This window comes from Symphalangus syndactylus, chromosome 8, assembly GCF_028878055.3.
Source record: "Symphalangus syndactylus isolate Jambi chromosome 8, NHGRI_mSymSyn1-v2.1_pri, whole genome shotgun sequence".
NCBI lineage: Eukaryota > Metazoa > Chordata > Mammalia > Primates > Hylobatidae > Symphalangus > Symphalangus syndactylus.
The window spans coordinates 134,987,281-135,007,028 of NC_072430.2; the positions used below are offsets into that span (position 1 = coordinate 134,987,281).

At 42.2% G+C, this 19,748-nt stretch overlaps 1 protein-coding gene across 12 annotated transcripts in view; it reads left to right on the plus strand.

The window, feature by feature from the left end:
- Window positions 1-10,436: 10,436 nt before the first annotated feature.
- LOC129488547 (nuclear body protein SP140-like protein) overlaps window positions 10,437-19,748 on the plus strand; it is a 61,096-nt gene continuing 51,784 nt past the window's right edge. For 2 of the 12 annotated variants that reach the window (XM_055290918.2, XM_063645243.1), the window contains exons 1-2: window positions 10,447-10,819; window positions 19,240-19,402. In XM_055290918.2, coding sequence (XP_055146893.1) covers window positions 10,788-10,819; window positions 19,240-19,402 — 195 coding nt within the window. In that variant the 5' untranslated portion in view covers window positions 10,447-10,787. Of the gene's footprint in view, window positions 10,820-12,222; window positions 12,296-16,783; window positions 16,786-19,239; window positions 19,403-19,748 lie in introns of all 12 variants that reach the window. The other 10 variants (XM_055290920.2, XM_063645244.1, XM_055290919.2 and 7 more) reach the window with 10 other exon arrangements.

Here is a 19,748-nt window from a genome sequence, read left to right on the forward strand (position 1 = left end):
CAGGAAGGGTGAAATATGAAACCAGATAAGTGAGGATTATTGAAAAAAGGGCATGCCTCTCTACCACAGAGTTTAACTAGCCTGGCATGGGCCAAAGGTGATGATTCTGATATACTCCTGGGTGGCTCCTAGAGACTTAGTATAAGCCATGGTACACGTTAAATCAAGTGGAAGCAGAGATACCAGAACAACTGTGGCAGAGTCTGAAAAAGTGGGTCCCAAGGATAGAGAAGTTGGTGTGCTAGAACGACTCTGCACTCTACAACTGGAGAATATGTCCATCAGGCAACTGAGTTCCTCCTAAGGGGGACACTACTAATGTGTCTCAGACACTAACTAAGGGGAGAAGGAATGCACTGCTGAGGGGGCAGCACATCCTTGAGAAGCTCAATGGTGGCTGTCCCCTGCAGGCTGGAATAATGCTAGGGATGTTTTATAGAACTGGATCACCCAGTAGTGAGCAAAATGATAGAATTCCAGAATAACAGAGGCCAAGTGGCAGCATTTACCTGTGAGGGCAAGATAAAGTAATTTCCCTCAGGGGCATGAATGTTAGAGTGACAGCTGGGAGGCCTGGCCTGTAGGTATCTATGAAGATAGACATGCATGGATATGCTGTTCCTACAGGCAAGACAGATGGGCAGCTGACAAGGATATTGCTTTAGACATATAATCAAAAAAGATTGGAAATCGATGAGCAGAATGCTGAGGTCAGCTCTCTAAAGGTAAAGTCTAGACCACTTGCCCAGCTTCCAAACCTCAGCCAGTTCTCAATGGAATCCACAACCCACTGATGGAAATGAGGGCAGTTTCTCATAAGAAAGAACCTTGTTAATGTGCACAGCACTGATTCCCTCAAGTTTTCACGGGAGGGCTCTATGGCCATTTATTCAAGTAACTCACATGCTGGGGAAAGGAAAATACACAGATCTTTCAAGGGATGTTGAGTACAATGTCAGAGTTGATGCTAATCCCTGGGGACTCAAAGCCCTATCATAGCCCCTCTTAGAGTAGAGTATGTGGAGATCAGGTAATGTCCATCTCACAATGGGCCCTCTAGATCCACAAAGCCACCCGGCAATCATTTCCCCTCTTCCTGAATGTATAATCAGGACATACATTCATGCATACATCATAATACATAGCAATTGGCTGATCCGGTTCTTTAACCTGTGGTTTCCTAACCTATGAAATAACAATGACTGTCTTAGGGAAGGCCAAGCAGAAGCCTCTGAAACTGAAGTTTCATGATGAAAAAAAGTAAGTTAAAAGCAATATCACATTCTTGGGGAATGATAGAGATTAGTGCCACCTACAAAGACATGTCAAACAGACTTAAATCTCAAATTCCTCGGCCATGTAAACACCATAGTATGGAACACTGACTCTGCCATGATAGCTACCCAGCATTCTCCAATCCAAATTTCACTAAAAGATCCTAAGCACTATATAGTGGTCCCAAAATATCCCCTCAACCCTAATGGATTACAGGGATTCAAGCCCATCATCTCCTGACTTTTGGTCTTTGGGGACACTGGAAAATGGACTGCCCCCAATGGGAACACCTTCCCCATTCAGATGAGGCTCATAATGAAGCCCCCCAACCATCACAGGAGGAAATTTCTTCACTGCTGGCACTGACAGCAGAGAACTAAAGGTGCCCAGGATTCTTTGCCCCCATGTCTAGTAAGTCAATGGAGTCCAGGGTAGTTGGTTGGTATCTGGTAAAATTATTTCCTTTCTTTTGGATACTGGGGTGAGCCTATTGGTATTAACTGACTATCAAGGCCCATTCAAATGTTCATCTGTTTCTGTTGTTGACAAGAGGGGCATACAAGAAACCCCATATAAAACACTGCCTCTATACTGCTCATTTTGGGGAGTCACCCTCACTCACTCTTTCTTGGTCATTCCTCATTGTCCCACTCCTTTACTAGGAAGGGACACCCTACACAAACTAGGAGGATTCATTCATTTATCAGCCCTACAACAAAGCCACGCTTATTTATTATTATGTCAAGAACGGAACCCCTCCTCAGACACTCCATGTCAAACAGACTTAAATCTCAAATTCTTCAGCCATGTAAACACCATAGTATGGAACACTGACTCCTATGTTCTCCCCACTGCACTGTCTCCTTCACAACCTCACCAAACTTGCCTTATGGGGGAGCCTAAAGCCAATATGTTTTTATTGCAACACAGCCTGGCCCCAATATAAATTAGATATTTATATAGGTTCAATTTTGAACCCCAACTAACACTCATGGTCTAATCTAATTAAAAGTTCTCACACTATGTTTCACTACCTTACTGCCACTCACATAAGGGGAGCCCCAGATTGGTTTATAGATGGCAGTGCATCAAAAAACCTTCCCCTCCAAGCAGGATATGCTATCTTTGAAAAAGTCATAATAACACCCACTCTCTCCTGCCTAGAAAAGTCATAAAGACTGCCCCCTAACTTTGGGCACATCCACACAACAAGCAAAATTAGTTGCCCTAATGAGAGTGCTAATCCTAGCAAAACACACACAAGTTAATATATACACCAATTCTAAATATGCCTATAGCATCATCCATTCCAATGCCCAAATTTAGAGTAAGCAGGGCAATCTCACGGCTAAGGGAACCTCTATCATTAATGGAAAACTCATCCATCATCTATTAAAGGCAGCTCTACTTCCAAAAGAGGTTGCAGTTATCCATTGCAAAAACCATCAGTCAAACAAAAGCCACATTTCTTTAGGGAACCATAGGCTGACTATTGGGCAAAACATGCCTCAACCAATAACCCAATTCCCCAATACTTATTTCTCCTCATATAACATATCCCCTCCTTTTATCCAGAATACCAAACACAACAACTAATCACAGCAGGGGAACAATTCAAACCTCCATACTAGGTCATACAAAACAAATTAGTCCTGCCTGACTGAAAAAACAACTCCTCTATGGGACATTCACAACTTCTTCCACACTAGCCATTCCCCTCTGCAACATTTCTTAAGTTCCCATATGCACATAACCCCAGATATAAAGGAACAGTTAAAAGCCATTTCCCATCAATGCTGTATTTGCCAAAAAGCTTCACCCCACTCCAACACTAGACCCCCTTCTTTCCCAACCCATCGAGCCAGAGGACACCTTCCAGAACAGGATTGGCAAATTAATTTTACCCATGTGCACTAAGTAAAAAAAAGTTCAATTTCTTTTAGTTCTGGTTAATACCTCTTCAGGATGGGTCAAGGCTTTTCCCACAACCAACAAACAGGCTTTTACTGTCACCGTCCAAATTAGTAACAGAAATCATCCCCAGGTTCAAGGTGCCTCTTTCTTTTCAATCTAATAATGGTCCTTAATTCATTTCTCAAATTACTCAAACACTCGCACAAGCCCTACAAACTACCTGAAAGCTAAACATTCCCTATCGACCTCAACCTTCAGGAAAGGTTAAAAAAAATCTATGGCATTTTGAAAAACAGCCTCACCAGGTACTCACTCCAAACACATAAAGACTGGGTTACACTTTTGCCTTTAGCCCTTCTAAAAATTTAGGTGCTCCATGTAAACCTTTAATGTTCAGCCCCTTTAAACTCATGTATGGAAGACCACTTGCCCCTTTTGCTCCCCATCATGGTGAAGCCCCACCTCTACCAACCCCTCTTGTTTCCCCTCTTTTACATACCATCTGCCATTTCATTTAGGAATACGCTGACAAATACCTGCCACAACCCATCGCCAACTCCTCTAATCCCTTCCTCCAGCCAGGAAACTGGGTTATGGTAAAAAAAATCCCAGTCCTACCCCCAATTTCCTTCTTACACTTAAATGGAAGGGACCTTACTAGATCATCCTTACTACACCCACAGCAGCAAAACTCCAGGGACTCCCTAACTGGTTTCATTATACTTTTCTCAAGAAAACAGACTTCCCTTCACCACATACCCAAACAACCAAATCTAAAACCCCTTCAGCCTTCTCTTGTGTTTCCACAAGACCTACTTCCCTTTGCCTCACCCAAGTCCCAGAGGAAAAGGAGGAAAAATCCACATAAGCCACTTATGTCTCTTTCTCTCCCAAACTTTCATTGCTTCCTAAACAACCTTGTTATAGACCTTCAGTGGTACCCTTATGAAGCTCCCATTATACATCCTGATCAGCTCCTTACTGTTCTATGAGACCTATGGCTTCAGTGAACTTTCCAGGACTTTACTCCTACCCAAATAACTTTTTTTCTTTTTGCTTGTTTCTTTCAATATAAATTCCCTAATCACATCAACCTTACCAATACAACCACTCCTCACTGCTCTCAAACGAAAACACTCTATAAACCCTACACAATGCCTCTTGCTTCAGGCTAACCCTTCCTTTGCTCCAGAATGCTGAATGTGCTTATCACTGTCTTCCTCAGCTTATACAGCCCTTCCTACACCCCTTCATGACCTTTTAACAGGAAACATAACCGCAATTTATAAACTCCAAAAAGGAGCTTCCTTTTTAAAAAAGCTGACACCCTGGTGAGTGACTGTCCCACTTCCAGGGCCAATCAGGACAACAAATTATTTCAAACCTATTAAAACATCTTACAATGCCTCAAGCCCCAATGCCCTCCCATGAAAAGGCTCATAACTAAATACACCCCCCTTCTACAACAAGCCTCACTTTGCTTTTTAGCCTCTAAGGGAAATTTCCTTGTAAGGTCCTTAACATCTAACCAATGCAACCGCACTATCATTGTTAAATACCCCTCTGACCGTCAAACTAACCGGATTAATTTCCAAGTATCACCTGAAGCAAACGGAGCATTTCTGCAACCGGCTCATTTTACAGCCTCTCCCTCAGCCAGTGTCTCTTGCCTAACTTGTACTGCTCCTAGTGCCCACCTTTTTCCATGGCTCAGTATCAATGGTGCAACATCCAATCCCATTAAATGTGTAAAAAATAACTCTTCCTATATCTCTATTATAGTGGATGTCTCCCTAGCCTCCTCCTTGTCTACCTGGAATAATGAACCACAGGAAAAAAAACACCCCATCTTTAATTCACTTACTTTCTTTCCATATCTCCACCTGTATTTACAACAAAGTCTTATTCTTTTTGTGTGGCACCAACACATATCTTTGTCTCCCCAACAACTGGACTGGAATCTATACCCTAGTTTATCTTTCTCTCTCCATTGGACTAGTTCCTCCTAATCAATCTTTACCCATTCCATCTGTTCAATATGTAAAAAAAAAAAAAAAAAAAAAAGAGGGCCATCCAAGTCATTCCTTTAATGGCTGCCTTAGGTATAACCTCTGGGTTTGAAATGGAAACAGGCAGATTGGCCACCTCCTTAACATACTTTAAAGCTCTTTCAACAGAACTACAGGGTTTATTTAAAAATATAGCACAAAGCCTTATAAAAGTTTAAGACCAACCAGACTCCTTGGCTGGAGTAGTCCTCCAAAATAGAAAGGGATTAAATCTTATAGTGGCTAAAAAAGAGGGCCACTGCTTCTCATTGGGTAAGAAATATTGCTTCTATCTCAACCAATCGGGCCTAGTAAAAGATGCTCCTGAAAATCTTAAAGAAAGAGCTAAAAAACTAAGGGAATACCAAACAACCAAATAGATTCTTGGTTTAGGAACAAAATCATAACATTGATCATCTCATTCCTGGACCCTCTCTTAGTAATATGCCTAGAACTAATGTTCTTACCCTGCTTAATTCACCTTTTTCAAAACCTTTTAACAGACAGGATCATGGCCATCTCACAGACAATTACCCAAAAACATCTACAGATGGTGTTACTCTTACAGTCAATCCAAGACCAAAGAACTCTCCACACGCCCTGCCCCCCCACAGGAAGTAGCCAGAAAAAAACAGGCCACCCCTCTTCCTTTTATAACTATAGGGACTGAATTGACAGAGCAGGGTCATTGCCATCTTGGACAAACACCACCATTTTAAGTTCCCCTGAATTAAAAAATCACCTAAATCCAGCCCCAAAATATCAGCCTAATGGCTCATGTCAGCATAACCAGAAACATTTCAACCCTAAGATAAACCACCCCCCTCCAGCCAGAAACATGCCAACCCCGATATAACCTCTCCTCCGACCAGAGACATTCCAACCCCACAATAAACTTTCCCTCACATAGAAACATTCCAGGCTTCCCGCTTCCTAAACCCTTAAATACTCTTAGTCTGTAAAAGAAAATGCTTCTGACTGAAATTGGCCAGAATCCCCTCTCAGGTTCATTCTCCAAAATAAACCTGTCTTTAACTGTTGAGCCACTTTTCATGTTTCTTTCCCCTTTCTTTAACTCTTACACCCTGGGGGTAAAGGAAGGTGAAGCTCTTTCCCCTCATTCAGGGAGACTGGGTTTGGGGTGGGGGACATTGCCACACTTGTCTGTATGAAACGCTCTGCATGAAACCTCATGTCTTCTGATTCACTCCATACCACCCGCTTTTGCCATTTGCCCACTATTTTTGAATGTTTTCAACTGCTCAGCATCGAGTCACATCAGCGTGCCCTGCAAGAACTGCAGGAGTGTCCTGCAGGGCATCAAGGTGCGGGGCAAGCTTGAGGGCTTCAGCCTTGGGGGAGGTGCAGAAGGCAGGGCCACCTTGGAGTTCCAGAAGGAATGAAGTTCTCAGGGAAGAGGACAGGGAGCAGGAGGAGCGAAGGGCAGAGTCCCCCGCTCCTCACGGGCTGAACAGAGGGCAGGTGGTGCCCTGGTGATGCTCGTGAGCTGCTGGATGGCAAAATGATCTCAGAATCTAGTCCTTATGTGGGTTTGACTTTATTTAGAAGGAACTATGGCACTTCTACCACACATTTCAAAGTGTTTGGTGAGCTATAATCCCAAGAAGAGGAGGATTTTCAGCTTTATTTCCAACCAGCCCTTAGGAGGCTGCAGTGCCCTGCGTCGCCAGGAGAGGGGGCGCAGACCCAGTGGGGGGCGGAGCCTGGAGGAGCATGGGGTGGCTGCTTGGATGGGAACACTGGAGGCTGACATGGGGAATGGTGGTCACTGGCCCCTTGCTCGCTGCACATGCTCACAGTGTGTCTGTGGCAGGCCTCGCTGGCTGGGTGGCCTTGGGAAGGAGGCATGAGGTGGCTTCCATGGGCCACCAGGAGCCTGTGGTGCCCGTCAGTACCAAGGGACAGGGATCTGTGCATGTCCAGCTGCGGATACAACAGAGGATCAAACTGAAGGACCCTGTGTGATGATGCGGACTCAGGGGTGGCCCTGGGCCAGTCTGTTTCCTCCTGGTGCTGCACAAGGACTGAGGGCATCCTCGGGGTTTCTCATGAATGGTCCCCACCTTTAGAAGGTGGCCAGAGGGACTTCCTGTGTTGTTCAATGCTCCCCTTGTCTTTCTGGCTCCCTACAATCCTTCACCCATAGCCTCTTCCTCCGCACCAGGGAACTTCTTCCCATTCGCCCATTTTCCAAGGATTCATTCCTTTCCAACAGCAATAATTACATTTCCACCTCCAACAATCCCACTGGCATCTTACAGTGTTGTAGGTTTGGGAGCCCAGTCACCGAGGCTCTGCTGAGCAGGGGACCCTGGTGAGTGGGCCAGGGAGGGTCAGACCAGCCTGGTCTCACCCAACTTCCTAAAAGCTGAAATATTGCCACCAAATGCCCGCTGAGCCCAGGGGATAATTGCATCACAATCATACAATTGCAAGGAGCTATGACCCCAGCCTCTACCCATCTGCGGCACAGATACAAGAGAACCTGAGAAGAGAGATGTATACTCATGTGCTTGAAATCTTTAAGATATAGGAAAACGAAGAAACAGATGGGGATCAAAATACCAGCTTTATTCCTGATAAGAACTGGATTAGGAATGTGGCTTAGACATGTGGCAGTAAAGGGAGCCCTAACACTAAACCCCAGAACTGGCTTATCCCCATGGCGTTGAACTCTCCCTCATGCCATGCAGGCCCCTGTCCTTGTGCACTTGAGCTTGGAGAAGCCAACAGAGTCTTGGTCTCTGCAGGCAGGATGACTCCAGGGAGACCCAGCAACGAGCAGGCTCACTCCCACTCCAGTCAGAGAAGTGTCCCCTAGAAGATGGGTGGGGACTGAGCCTTGATTGATTGATGTTCCACCTCCTAGGAGGAGACAGTTCGGCAGGACTGGGTGCTCCCACTAAAGATCCCAGGCGCCTGCCCTTCACTCGTCACTTCTACGTCCCTTGGAGGGTGGCTAGGTTCTCTATTCTCATGCCCCAGTGGCACTGTTGCTGCAGCTGCCTCCTGCCTTGAAACTCTCTGGTCCATGATGCCAATGACCTCATCTCAGGCATAGACCTCTGGTTCCCACAGGGGGGTCCCAGGTTCCAGAATCACAGCCCCTCCCCACCCCTCGCCACTGAAGTCTGAAGTGAAGCTGCTCTTGGTGAAGCTCACGAAGGCCCATTACCTGGCTGGGTGCCCTGCCTGTGGTCCTTCCTCAATCACTGCCTCTCCTGCTTCTGAGTTTTCCAGGCTCCAGTAACTGGAACTACTTCTGTGACAGCAAAAACATTCCCTGTTGCCTGTGCTCCTTGCAGCCATAGAAAATGCTCCAGGAGTTCCATTATTTCCTTCTAAACAATCCAGCAGGATTTTTAGAACTTCATGCTACTTCTTAATTTGGTCCTGTCCCTTTCCCAACCCAGGTGTGTCTGACATATTCTGGATCAAAGAAACTTTGCTTTTCCCACAGAGGCCTAGAGATTCTCCATTAACTGGCATTGCTTTTGCAGAGTGTGGTGTGTGCTCAGCTTTCTCCAACCCTGTCTGACAAGAACATCATCCCTGCTGCCAGGAGCTGCCCTAGCAAGGGCATATCCACCTGTGAAGGTCAACACTTGCGGATTTCCCAGCCAGCTCATTGATCTGGAATTCCAGCCCCTAAGCACACCCAGAGAAAAGCTGGTACATTTAAGTCAGTGCCACTCAGTGGCCTGAGCCTGCCCGCTGCCCAAGTGCAGTGAGAGGGGTGAGTGCGGACGCCAGAGCAGACTGGTGTGGTCTGCACCAGGCCTTGTCAGGGCTGCTGTGCTCCATGGAGACTGGGATCAGAGGACAACTGTGCCCAACAGATGCTCAGCTTACCAGCCACTGTGCCCCCATAAAACTGGGGAGTCACGGGGGAGCGAGCAAGAGAAAGAGAGAGAGAGATCTACAGGTGTGCAGCACCTGATAGAAACAGTGACCTCGCCCACTGGAAAAGCTGTCCTCACCAGTGTCCTGGCACCTGCTTATTCACTCATTTTGGAGAAAACAGGGCACCAGTAGAATCAGGGCAGAAACCCCCCACCCTCATATTTTCAAATGTACCTGGACAAGCATTCACAGCTTACAACTATTGTGCAATAAACAGCAAAAAAAAAAAAAAAAATGTCCTTGAACCAAAATTGTCCTTAGCTGCTCTGCCCTCTAAGAGGGGGCATAGTTTACATGGGAGTCGGGGGGAGACTCCATGTTTGCCCCTTCCCCTTGCTGAGATGGCTGGGGGTGGGGGCTGGAAAAAGTTGGATTCAGCAGAGTATGATTTGGAAAACATGGCTGTGGAGCACCATCCCTTCTGGCCCCTGAATCCTCACCAGGTTCCACCCTCTGCTCACCTTGGGCCCTGGATTCCAGCGCCCCCAGGCTCCTAGCTGCCTCCCTGTCTCTGCTCCATGGTTCTGCCTGGAGTTCTGGTCCCCGGTTGTGTCCTGTGGCCCCATTCTCATGCGTCCTTTGCTTCTATTTCTTTACCTATGACTTTATATTGATGTAAAGCGAGTCTTCTCGGTCACTTGTTGTTCTTTGAGGAATGAAGAATTAGAATCTAAATGGAAAATCTGGGCAGAGATAGAACCCGCAGCGGGAGCCACCCTGCCCTTCCACGTCTAGATCATCTGGGTTCCAACCTCCATCCTCCTCCAATGAGAAGCTTTTGTCCTCTCAAGATTCCAGAGACTTCTCCGAAGTTCAGATGTCTCTTCACCCCTGGCTGTTCCAAGATGATCCCATAGTCAAGATTCCTTAAACCCTTGCACCTAAAATGTTCACCTTTCTTACCATGCTGGCTGCAGCCTCTGGTCCCAGGGGTGTGGAGAGTTCTCTCTTACTTCTGGCTGATTTCCGGGAAGGCTAACAACACTCTCCCCGGGTTATAATGCGGCGCATTTTGGTTCTCTCCAGCCCTGGGTCCCAATGTCAGGACCTACCTTAGTCCAGTCCATGCTCTCCCATGCGCCTGAGAGAAGATTTGAAGTTTCTGGCTTTCCCTCCAACCCTGCAACTCCCACCGCCAGCCATTTCAGCAACAGGAAGGGGCAAACATGGAGTCTCCCCCCGACTCCCATGTAAACTATGCCCCCTCTTAGAGGGCAGAGCAGCTAAGGACAATTTTGGTTCAAGGACATTTTCTTTTTTTTGCTGTCTATTGCACAAACAAGTGGACTCCCAGGAGCCGGCCCTGCTCGTCCCCTGGGCCCTCCTTCCCTGGTCCTGCAGGTCTTGCTGCTTGTCAGGCCTCTCCTCCAACCCTCTGCCACATTTCAGAAAAGCTGAGAACCCCTTGGAGTGAAAAAGGAGGAGAAACACGGTGTCTGTATCCCAGCAGGAAGTTAAATACTTTCACTTCTCTTTTCCCCATTTGGGCAGAAACCTGTGAGGGTGAGTCAGTCTGTCGGCCGACTTCCTGCTCCGAGTCTGCGCAGCCGCACTGCACGCGGGCTGGGCCGACGGGGGAGCTCATAGGCCAGGCTCTGAGACCCAGGCAGGGCCTAGGGTGGGACGATGGCAGGTGGGGGCAGCGACCTGAGCACCAGGTGAGTCTTTATCTCTCTTCCTTTAACCTTTATCTCTGGCAGTATTGGAGCTTTCATGCCTTTAGTTCAGTTTCTGTCTAAAGCTTCAGTTTAGTCCTGCTTTGCAAGAACGTAGGTAGGTAGTGTAATATAATGAAATAAACGAGAATGTAATAAGGAAATCAGATTTTTACAACCGCAGCAGGACAGCTGTTTGTGTGAGTCCAGCTTGCCATAACACAGATGACTTTTCTTGTTTTGAAACTACTGCTCAGCTGGGCGGGGCACTCTAAACAGTCGTTTCAGTCATTTGTGACTGAGAGTTATTATTTCCTCATGGTCCCCGAACCCTTTCACATCCCTCTGCCCTCTCTACCTTCACATATGTCATGTCAAAGAAGGTAGTTTAGGAAATAGACACTCCAGGGTAAACAGCTGGCTTACTTTTGAACACTGGAAACTGTGGTTTCACCTGTCTTGGCGAGGGGCCTCGGTCAGCTTTGGGGCTATTTCCTTGACTGACTCAGGGTGAGAATTCTGATACAATTGACCTTGATCCAAAGAAGGAAAAAGAAGGAAAAGGTCCAGGATGGCAGAAAGCTAAATATTTTTATTTTTACTTCAATTTCCTGTCCCAAGATGGGGGATGCCGCTGACCAGAAAAGAGATGGAAATCCTATCTTTTCTCTAGTAACGAGTTTATAAATAACATTACTTAATCTTTTTATTTTATTTTATTTTTTTGAGACAGGGTCTCACTCTGTCACCCAGGCTGGAATGCAGTGGCACAATCTCAGCTCACTGCAACCTCTGTCTCCTGGGTTCAAGCGATTTTAATCTTTTAAATTTTTTAGTACAAAAGAAATACATTACATTCTTACTCATAAAATTTCAAACAGTGGAGAAGTATATAAAGGAAGAAGTCTTCTTCACCACTCACTTCGCCTTGTAGCTTCCTTTCACAGTCTTGTGAAGAGTTTTGGGCATAGCTTTTCTCATATTTTTCGATGCATTTATGTGTACGAAGTATGTTTTTGTAAACACATAATTTGTGTTCTCGTTTTGTAATAAATGGAATTACACTGTGCATGCTATTCTGCATTTTGCATTTTTACTCATTTTAATGGTGGAAATCTTAGATATCTTTTCACCTTAATACATGTAGATCTAACTTATTCTTTTTACACATACTATTCCATAGAATTTACATAGCATAATTTTTTAACCATTCTCCAATTGAAGGACATTTAGATTGTTTTCAATTGTTCACATTTATCAATAAGCTATAATAATGATTATATATTTCTCTTTTTTTGCACGTATACAAGTATTTATCTTGTGTCTAAACCTTAAAAAGTGGAATTGTTGAAGCAAAGGGTGCTGTTATTTACTTGTTTGTAGATCCTGCCAAATTGTCTTTTTAGGAGGCTGAACGGATGTGTTTCACGAGTAGCAAATGAGATGAACCATCTTCCCGCACACAGCCAAAGTGCAAAGGTGATGAAGAATTGCATTTTGTTTTAATTTGTATTTTCCTGATAGTGTGGAAAGCTGAACAGCTTTTCATGTTTCTTGGCCACTTAAATTTCCTCTTCTATAATTTTTTTGTTTATTTTTTGCCAATGTGATTCAGTTGAGGTGCTTGTCTTTTTTTCATGATATGGGAGAGTTCACTAAATATTCTGCAAAGTATAAATATACTTTTCTTGTCCCTTACATTTGTATATGGTGACTTCTGTCTTATTAACAGCTTAAAATTTCATGTATAAACATCTTACGACATAGATTTTATAAGACAGATGCACCTTCATTATAAATAGTGATACAGAGAGTTGCTGAGGCACTCCGTGAGCACTGTCAGTTTTTAAAGTTGTTCTTGTGTTAAGGTGGCAGATTTGATTCTGCCTTTGTTCCAGGAAAAGTTCCTTCTCTAAAATCTCTGACATTTTCTTTTTCAATTTTTAGGCAAAATTATTCTTACATTGGAGCAACTTCAGCCTTCACAGCTTCTATCTTCCCCGTGGTGCTTTCATCTTTTCAGTTTTTCACTTTGAGTTCATAATAGTTGTCTCAAACTTTGCCTCCATGACAGTTATCTAGTGATATGGTTTGGCTCTGTGTCCCCACCAAAATCTCATCTTGAATTGTAATCAGAATTGTAATTTCCAAGTGTTGAGAGAGGGACCTGGTGGGAGGTGACTGGATCATGGGGCCAGTTTCTCCCATGCTGTTCTCACGACAGTGAGTGAATTCTCCCAAGATGTGATGGTTTTGTAAATGATAGCTTCCTCTGTGCTCTCTCTCTTGCCACCTTGTGAAGAAGATACTTGCTTCTCCTTCACCTTCCGCCATGATTTTAAGTTTCCTGAGCCCCCCACCAGCCATGCGGAACTGTGTGCCAATTAAACCTCTTTCCTTTATAAATTACCCAGTCTGGGATATTCCTTTCTAGCAGTGTGAAAACGGACTAATACATCTAGCTTTCAGTAGATTTCTTGTTTCTTGTAATTTCCAACTTAAAAAAATTGATTGTGTTTATTTTTGAGGAGGGATCTTAATTTGTTTCTATAGCTCTGCAAGCTCCCCTGTATTCCACATTTTGTTAATTTCTCATTCAGTCTTCGTGATTTTGCTTTATTTAGGTTTTCGTGCACTGTTAAGAACTGTGGGATATTCTCATTATCGTCTCTGAGACATTCTTCCAGACTGATTCTATCTGATCTTGTGTTCCATGTGCCTGGTGTGGCTTTACAGCCCCTCTGGGCAGGCTCGACCAAAGCAGCTCACCCTAAATATCCCATTTGCTCAGTTATAATCTGGGAGAGTCATGTTTTTTTTCACGGTTCCTATTTTATCTGAGACCAAATTGTTTTTCGTCTGAGCTACAGTTTGAAGATTCTGTTTTTATTCTTACCAAGTTTTCTAAGGACACCATTAATTATCTTATCCTTTTCCCCACTTATTGTGAACCAGGTGGCCATAGAGGCAGGGTGTGTTTCTGTGTTCTCTCTTCTCTGCCCCTGGCCTGTGAGAGCCTCTCCTTATGCCAGTACCACACTGCTGTAGCGATGGAGGCTTCCCAGGAACTCTTGACATCTGACAAGGCAAAATCTCTTCCTCTTCCTCCAAAATGTCTTAAACTTTGGGTTCCCAAATTAGCCTGTCAAAATCTTGGCATTTTGTGTGGAATTGCACTGACTTTATAGATCAATTTGAAGAGAGCCGACATATGTACAATATTATGCCTTCCTTTCTCATGAATATGGCTCATGTACGTGATTAATTTTGAAATATTTTCTATTAAAATGTATTCTTTTCTCTGAAGGTCTGGTATTTCTGCTAGATTTCTTCATAGATATTTGATATCTTTATGCTGTTATTAACTATAGTAATCCTTCTTTGTCCACGGTTTCACTTTCTGAGGTTTCAGTTACTCATAGTCAACCATGGTCCAAAAACATTAAATGGAAAATTCCAGAAATAAACAATTCATGAGTTTTAAGTTACTTGCTGTTCCGAGTAGTGTGATGAAATCTCATGCTGTCCCTCTCCATCCCGCCCAGGATGTGAACTATCCCTTTATCCAGCGTATCCACAATGTGGACACCACCAGTCCATGAATCACTGACTAGCCATCCTGGTAATCAGATCGGCTGTCATGGTATCACAGTGCTTGTGTTCAGACAACCCTGATTTTAGTCAATAATGGCCCCAAAGCACATGAGGACTGATGCTGGCAATTCAGATATGCCAAAGAGAAGCTGTCAAGTGCTTCCTATAAGTGAAAATGTGAAATTTCGTGAAAGAAAAAGAAATCACATGCTAAGGTTACTAATATCTACAGTTCAATATTTTGAGAGAGAGAAAAGGACCACATTTACATAACTTTTATTACAGTATATTGTTATAGTTGTTCTACTTTATTATTAAATATTATTTTTAATCTCTTATTGTGCCTAATTTATGTATGGATGGGGAAAAACATAGTGTATACAGAGTTTGGTACTATCTGCAGTTTCAGGCATCCACTGGGGATCTTGGAAGCATCTGCTGTGTATAAAAGGGAATGAGAGTACTAAATTCTCTCTTACATATAAATTTGTATAGGTGACCCATGTTCTAATCCATGGTTATATTTTTTATTCTTGTTTCAATACAGAACTGTTTTAGTTGCTATGATCTTCTAGGTAGTGTTCTGTAACCTGTCTTGCTGGGATTCAACTGAGAGACACTAAATGAATAGATAAATCTAACAAGAATTTACGTTTTTAAAAATTCTTTTTTTAAATTATTATTATTATACTTTAAGTTTTAGGGTACACGTGCACAATGTGCAGGTTTGTTACATATCTATCCATGTGCCATGTTGGTGTGCTGCACCCATTAACTCGTCATTTAGCATTAGGTGTATCTCCTAATGCTATCCCTCCCCCCTCCCCCGACCTCACAACAGTCCCCGGAGTGTAATGTTCCCCTTCCTGTGTCCATGTGTTCTCATTGTTCAGTTCCCACCTATGAGTGAGAACATGTGGTGTTTGGTTTTTTGTCCTTGCGATAGTTTACTGAGAATGATGATTTCCAGTTTCATCCATGTCCCTACAAAGGACATGAACTCATCATTTTTTATGGCTGCATAGTATTCCATGGTGTATATGCGCCACATTTTCTTAATCCAGTCTATCATTGGACATTTGGGTTGGTTCCAAGTCTTTGCTATTGTGAATAGTGCCACAATAAACATATGTGTGCATGTGTCTTTACAGCAGCATGATTTATAGTCCTTTGGGTATATACCCAGTAATGGGATGGCTGGGTCAAATGGTATTTCTAGTTCTAGATCCCTGAGGAATCGCCACACTGACCTCCACAATGGTTGAACTGGTTTACAGTCCTACCAACAGTGTAAAAGTGTTCCTATTTCTCCACATCCTCTCCAGCACTTGTTGTTTCCTGACTTTTTAATGATGGCCATTCTAACTGGTGTGAGATGGTATCTCATTGTGGTTTTGATTTGCATTTCTCTGATGGCCAGTGATGATGAGCATTTTTTCATGTGTTTTTTGGCTGCATAAATGTCTTCTTTTGAGAAGTGTCTGTTCATGTCCTTCGCCCACTTTTTGATGGGATTTTTTGTTTTTTTCTTGTAAATTTGTTTGAGTTCATTGTAGATTCTGGATATTAGCCCTTTGTCAGATGAGTAGGTTGCGAAAATTTTCTCCCATTTTGTAGGTTGCCTGTTCACTCTGATGGTAGTTTCTTTTGCTGTGCAGAAGCTCTTTAGTTTAATTAGATCCCATTCATCAATTTTGGCTTTTGTTGCCATTGCTTTTGGTGTTTTAGACATGAAGTCCTTGCCCATGCCTATGTCCTGAATGGTAATGCCTAGGTTTTCTTCTAGGGTTTTTATGGTTTTAGGTGTAACATGTAAGTCTTTAATCCATCTTGAATTAATTTTTGTATAAGGTATAAGGCAGGGATCGTTTCAGCTTTCTACATATGGCTAGCCAGTTTTCCCAGCACCATTTATTAAATAGGGAATCCTTTCCCCATTGCTTGCTTTTGTCAGGTTTGTCAAAGATCAGATAGTTGTAGATATGCGGCATTATTTCTGAGGGCTCTGTTCTGTTCCATTGATCTATGTCTCTGTTTTGGTACCAGTACCATGCTGTTTTGGTTACTGTAGCCTTGTAGTATAGTTTGAACTCAGGTAGCGTGATGCCTCCAGCTTTGTTCTTTTGGCTTAGGATTGACTTGGCAGTGTGGGCTCTTTTTTGGTTCCTTATGAACTTTAAAGTAGTTTTTTCCAATTCTGTGAAGAAAGTCCTTGGTAGCTTGATGGGGATGACATTGAATCTATAAATTACCTTGGGCGGTATGGCCATTTTCACGATATGGATTCTTCCAACCCATGAGCATGGAATGTTCTTCCATTTGTTTGTATCCTCTTTTATTTCATTGAGCAGTGGTTTGTAGTTCTCCTTGAAGAGGTCCTTCACATCCCTTGTAAGTTGGATTCCTAGGTATTTTATTCTCTTTGAAGCAATTAACCTAAATAAATGGAGAAACAAATGATGCTAACAGATTGCAAGCTCAATATTGTTGTCAGCTCCCTGAAATTTATCTATAGTTTCAAATCAAACCCAAGAAAAATCCAAAAGGCTTTTCTTATAGAAATTGACAAATTGATTTGAAAAGATATGTGGAAAATCAAAGAATTTAGAAAGTCCAAGACAATCTTTTCTAATTGACTTCAAGACTTTCTTTAAGCCATGGTATTTAACACAAAATCATATCAGCATAAGGATAGACAAACAGATCAATGGTATGGCATAGAAAGTACAGATATAAACCCATGCTTATATTGTAAATTGCTTTTTGAATATTTTCATGACCTTGGAGTGGCAAATTCTTCTTAGATAGTACACTAAAGTCATTAATTATAAAAGAAAAACTAATAAATTGGACTTCATCAAAATTAGAGATTTTTTCCTATCAAAAGACATAATTAAGAAAATAAAAGGGAAGCTACACACTGGGTAAAAATATTTACAATACATAAATCAGACAAAACACTTCTATCCATAATCTGTAAAGAAACTCCTATCCATCAATAAACAAAATAAAATTCAGTAATATAAATGGGTCAAACATTTGAACAGACACTTCACCAAAAAATAAATAAATTGCCAGTAAACACATGAAAACGTGCTTGACATAATTTCCTGATTAAAGAAATACAAATTAAAACTAAAATTAGATATCACATCGTACACACTGGAATGGCTAAAACTAGAAAGGTCATCACTGGTAGTCTTTGCAAAAACAGTTTGGCAGCTTTTAAAATGGTTAAATGTACTCTTACACAATGACCCAGTAATTCCACTCCCACATATTTCCCCAAGAGAAATGAACGCATTTTGCCACAAAAAGACTTGCACAAGAACAGCAGTTTTATTCATACTAGTCTCAAACTGAATCCACTCCAATGTCCATCAACAGAAAAATGAGTAAGCAGATTGTGATAGATTCACACAATGGAATACCACTCAACAACAAAAATTAAGAAACTGTTCAACACAGCAACATCGATGATAAGCAAAAGAAGGCAGACACAAAAGCATGTATATGTTTTGCTCACTTATATGAAATCCAAGAGCAGGCAGTATTAACATGTGACAGAATAAATGACAGCAATAGTTGCCCCCTGAGAGGATACCTGGCTGCATGTGTTCAGCATGCAGGTTCACAGGCAGTATATGCATTGCTCTGTTCATTTTTCAAATAACAAATCAGTTTTTAGCTGTGTGTCTCCCTTCAAAGCTCCACTGTTTCTTCCAAATTCTGTAGGACACCACAATTGCTTTCCTAACCTCTGGGAGCATCCCCTACCTACTATTGCAACTAGCACTTTTCTGACCACTTTTTGTCTTCGAGATTTTATTTGAAACCTCTTATGTGCTCATTGTCCTCCACCATTCTCTTTGTCACTGTAAATCTAATTCCTTTATTATCATTTTAATGAACTTTAACCAGAAACTTTTTCTTTACAGGAATTCAAAACAATAATGCGACATTGTTTCCTGCTTTATGTTGTGTACTGGGAAGTGCCAATAATTCTCTTCCGGTTGGATAAAAAGGGCTCCCAAGTTTTCATAACATTTAGGAATACTGAGATGTTGATTAAAACATTATCAGAGCAATAACATGATCAACTAAGAACTAGAATTAGAGACTCAGCTTTAAAATTGCTTTAAAACAAAACAGCAGCGATTTCTGAAATTCAGATGCCTAAAATGATTAACTGTATATAGCAATAGTACGGACAGATTTATATTAACACAAAGCAGAACCAGATGTTCCAGGAGATATCACTGATATTCTCATGAAATTCTCCATAATGTGGTATTATTATCATTATTAAACCACATTGTATTATTTATGAATTAATTTTATGATATATGATGGTATTTCCTTCCTAGCAGCTATAGATTGGAGAAGGACATCTTATTTTTATTTTGTCAAATTCTCTCAGTTGTTGATTGAGATGCATTTTCAAGGTTAGATTTTTATTTATATTCCATTGACTTTCATTTCTCTATGGATGACCTGCTTACTCCATATAGATTCTGTAGGAATTTAATATTTTTATTTTGAAAAATATTCCAGATGTGGTTAGGTGAAGATATCTTCACAACGACTTTGTTCGGTTTAGACTGGGCTTTTCCAGTGCCCTCTATATTAGTCTTGCATAGGCTCTGTGATATCTTCTATTACATTTTTGTTTGTTGCTTCAATTCCATTTATTCTGGGCTCTACTGAGGACCACCTATTTTATATATGTTGGTTCTTCATAGCTTATCCTTTATACATAAAATCTTACCACCTCCACAAACATCTCAGAATCTTGACGACCGTTTTCACTTGGTGTCCTTTTTCCTTAGGCTTTTCACGGAAGACCAGGTTGTAGATGAGGGACTTGTCTATGACACTGTGTTCAAGCACTTCAAAAGACATAAGCTGGAGATTTCAAATGCAATAAAAAAGACATTTCCGTTCCTCGAAGGCCTCCGCGATCGTGAACTCATCACAAATAAAATGTTTGAAGTAAGTAAAGTTTATTTCACAACCTGGCAGATATGCTTTCATATTTTACAAGTATTTCTGTAAGTGCTCCTGTAAAGTAGAAAAGGAGAGGAGAAGCAGAGGTCACCAGAGATGGTTCTACTTCCAGCTGAGGAAATGGGGTTCCATGGCACCCTCTGGAGTTGGGGTGAATGCTACTGGAGAAACTGGAACAGAAACAGGTGTTCTCCATAAATGTACAATGTTTGGTAGAATTCATACACTATAACATAAACTAAAATTTAAAAATAATTTTAATGAATTGATTTACTGAAATCATAATTGACAGAGCATTTTATTTCAATTAACATCAATTTAAAATACCTAG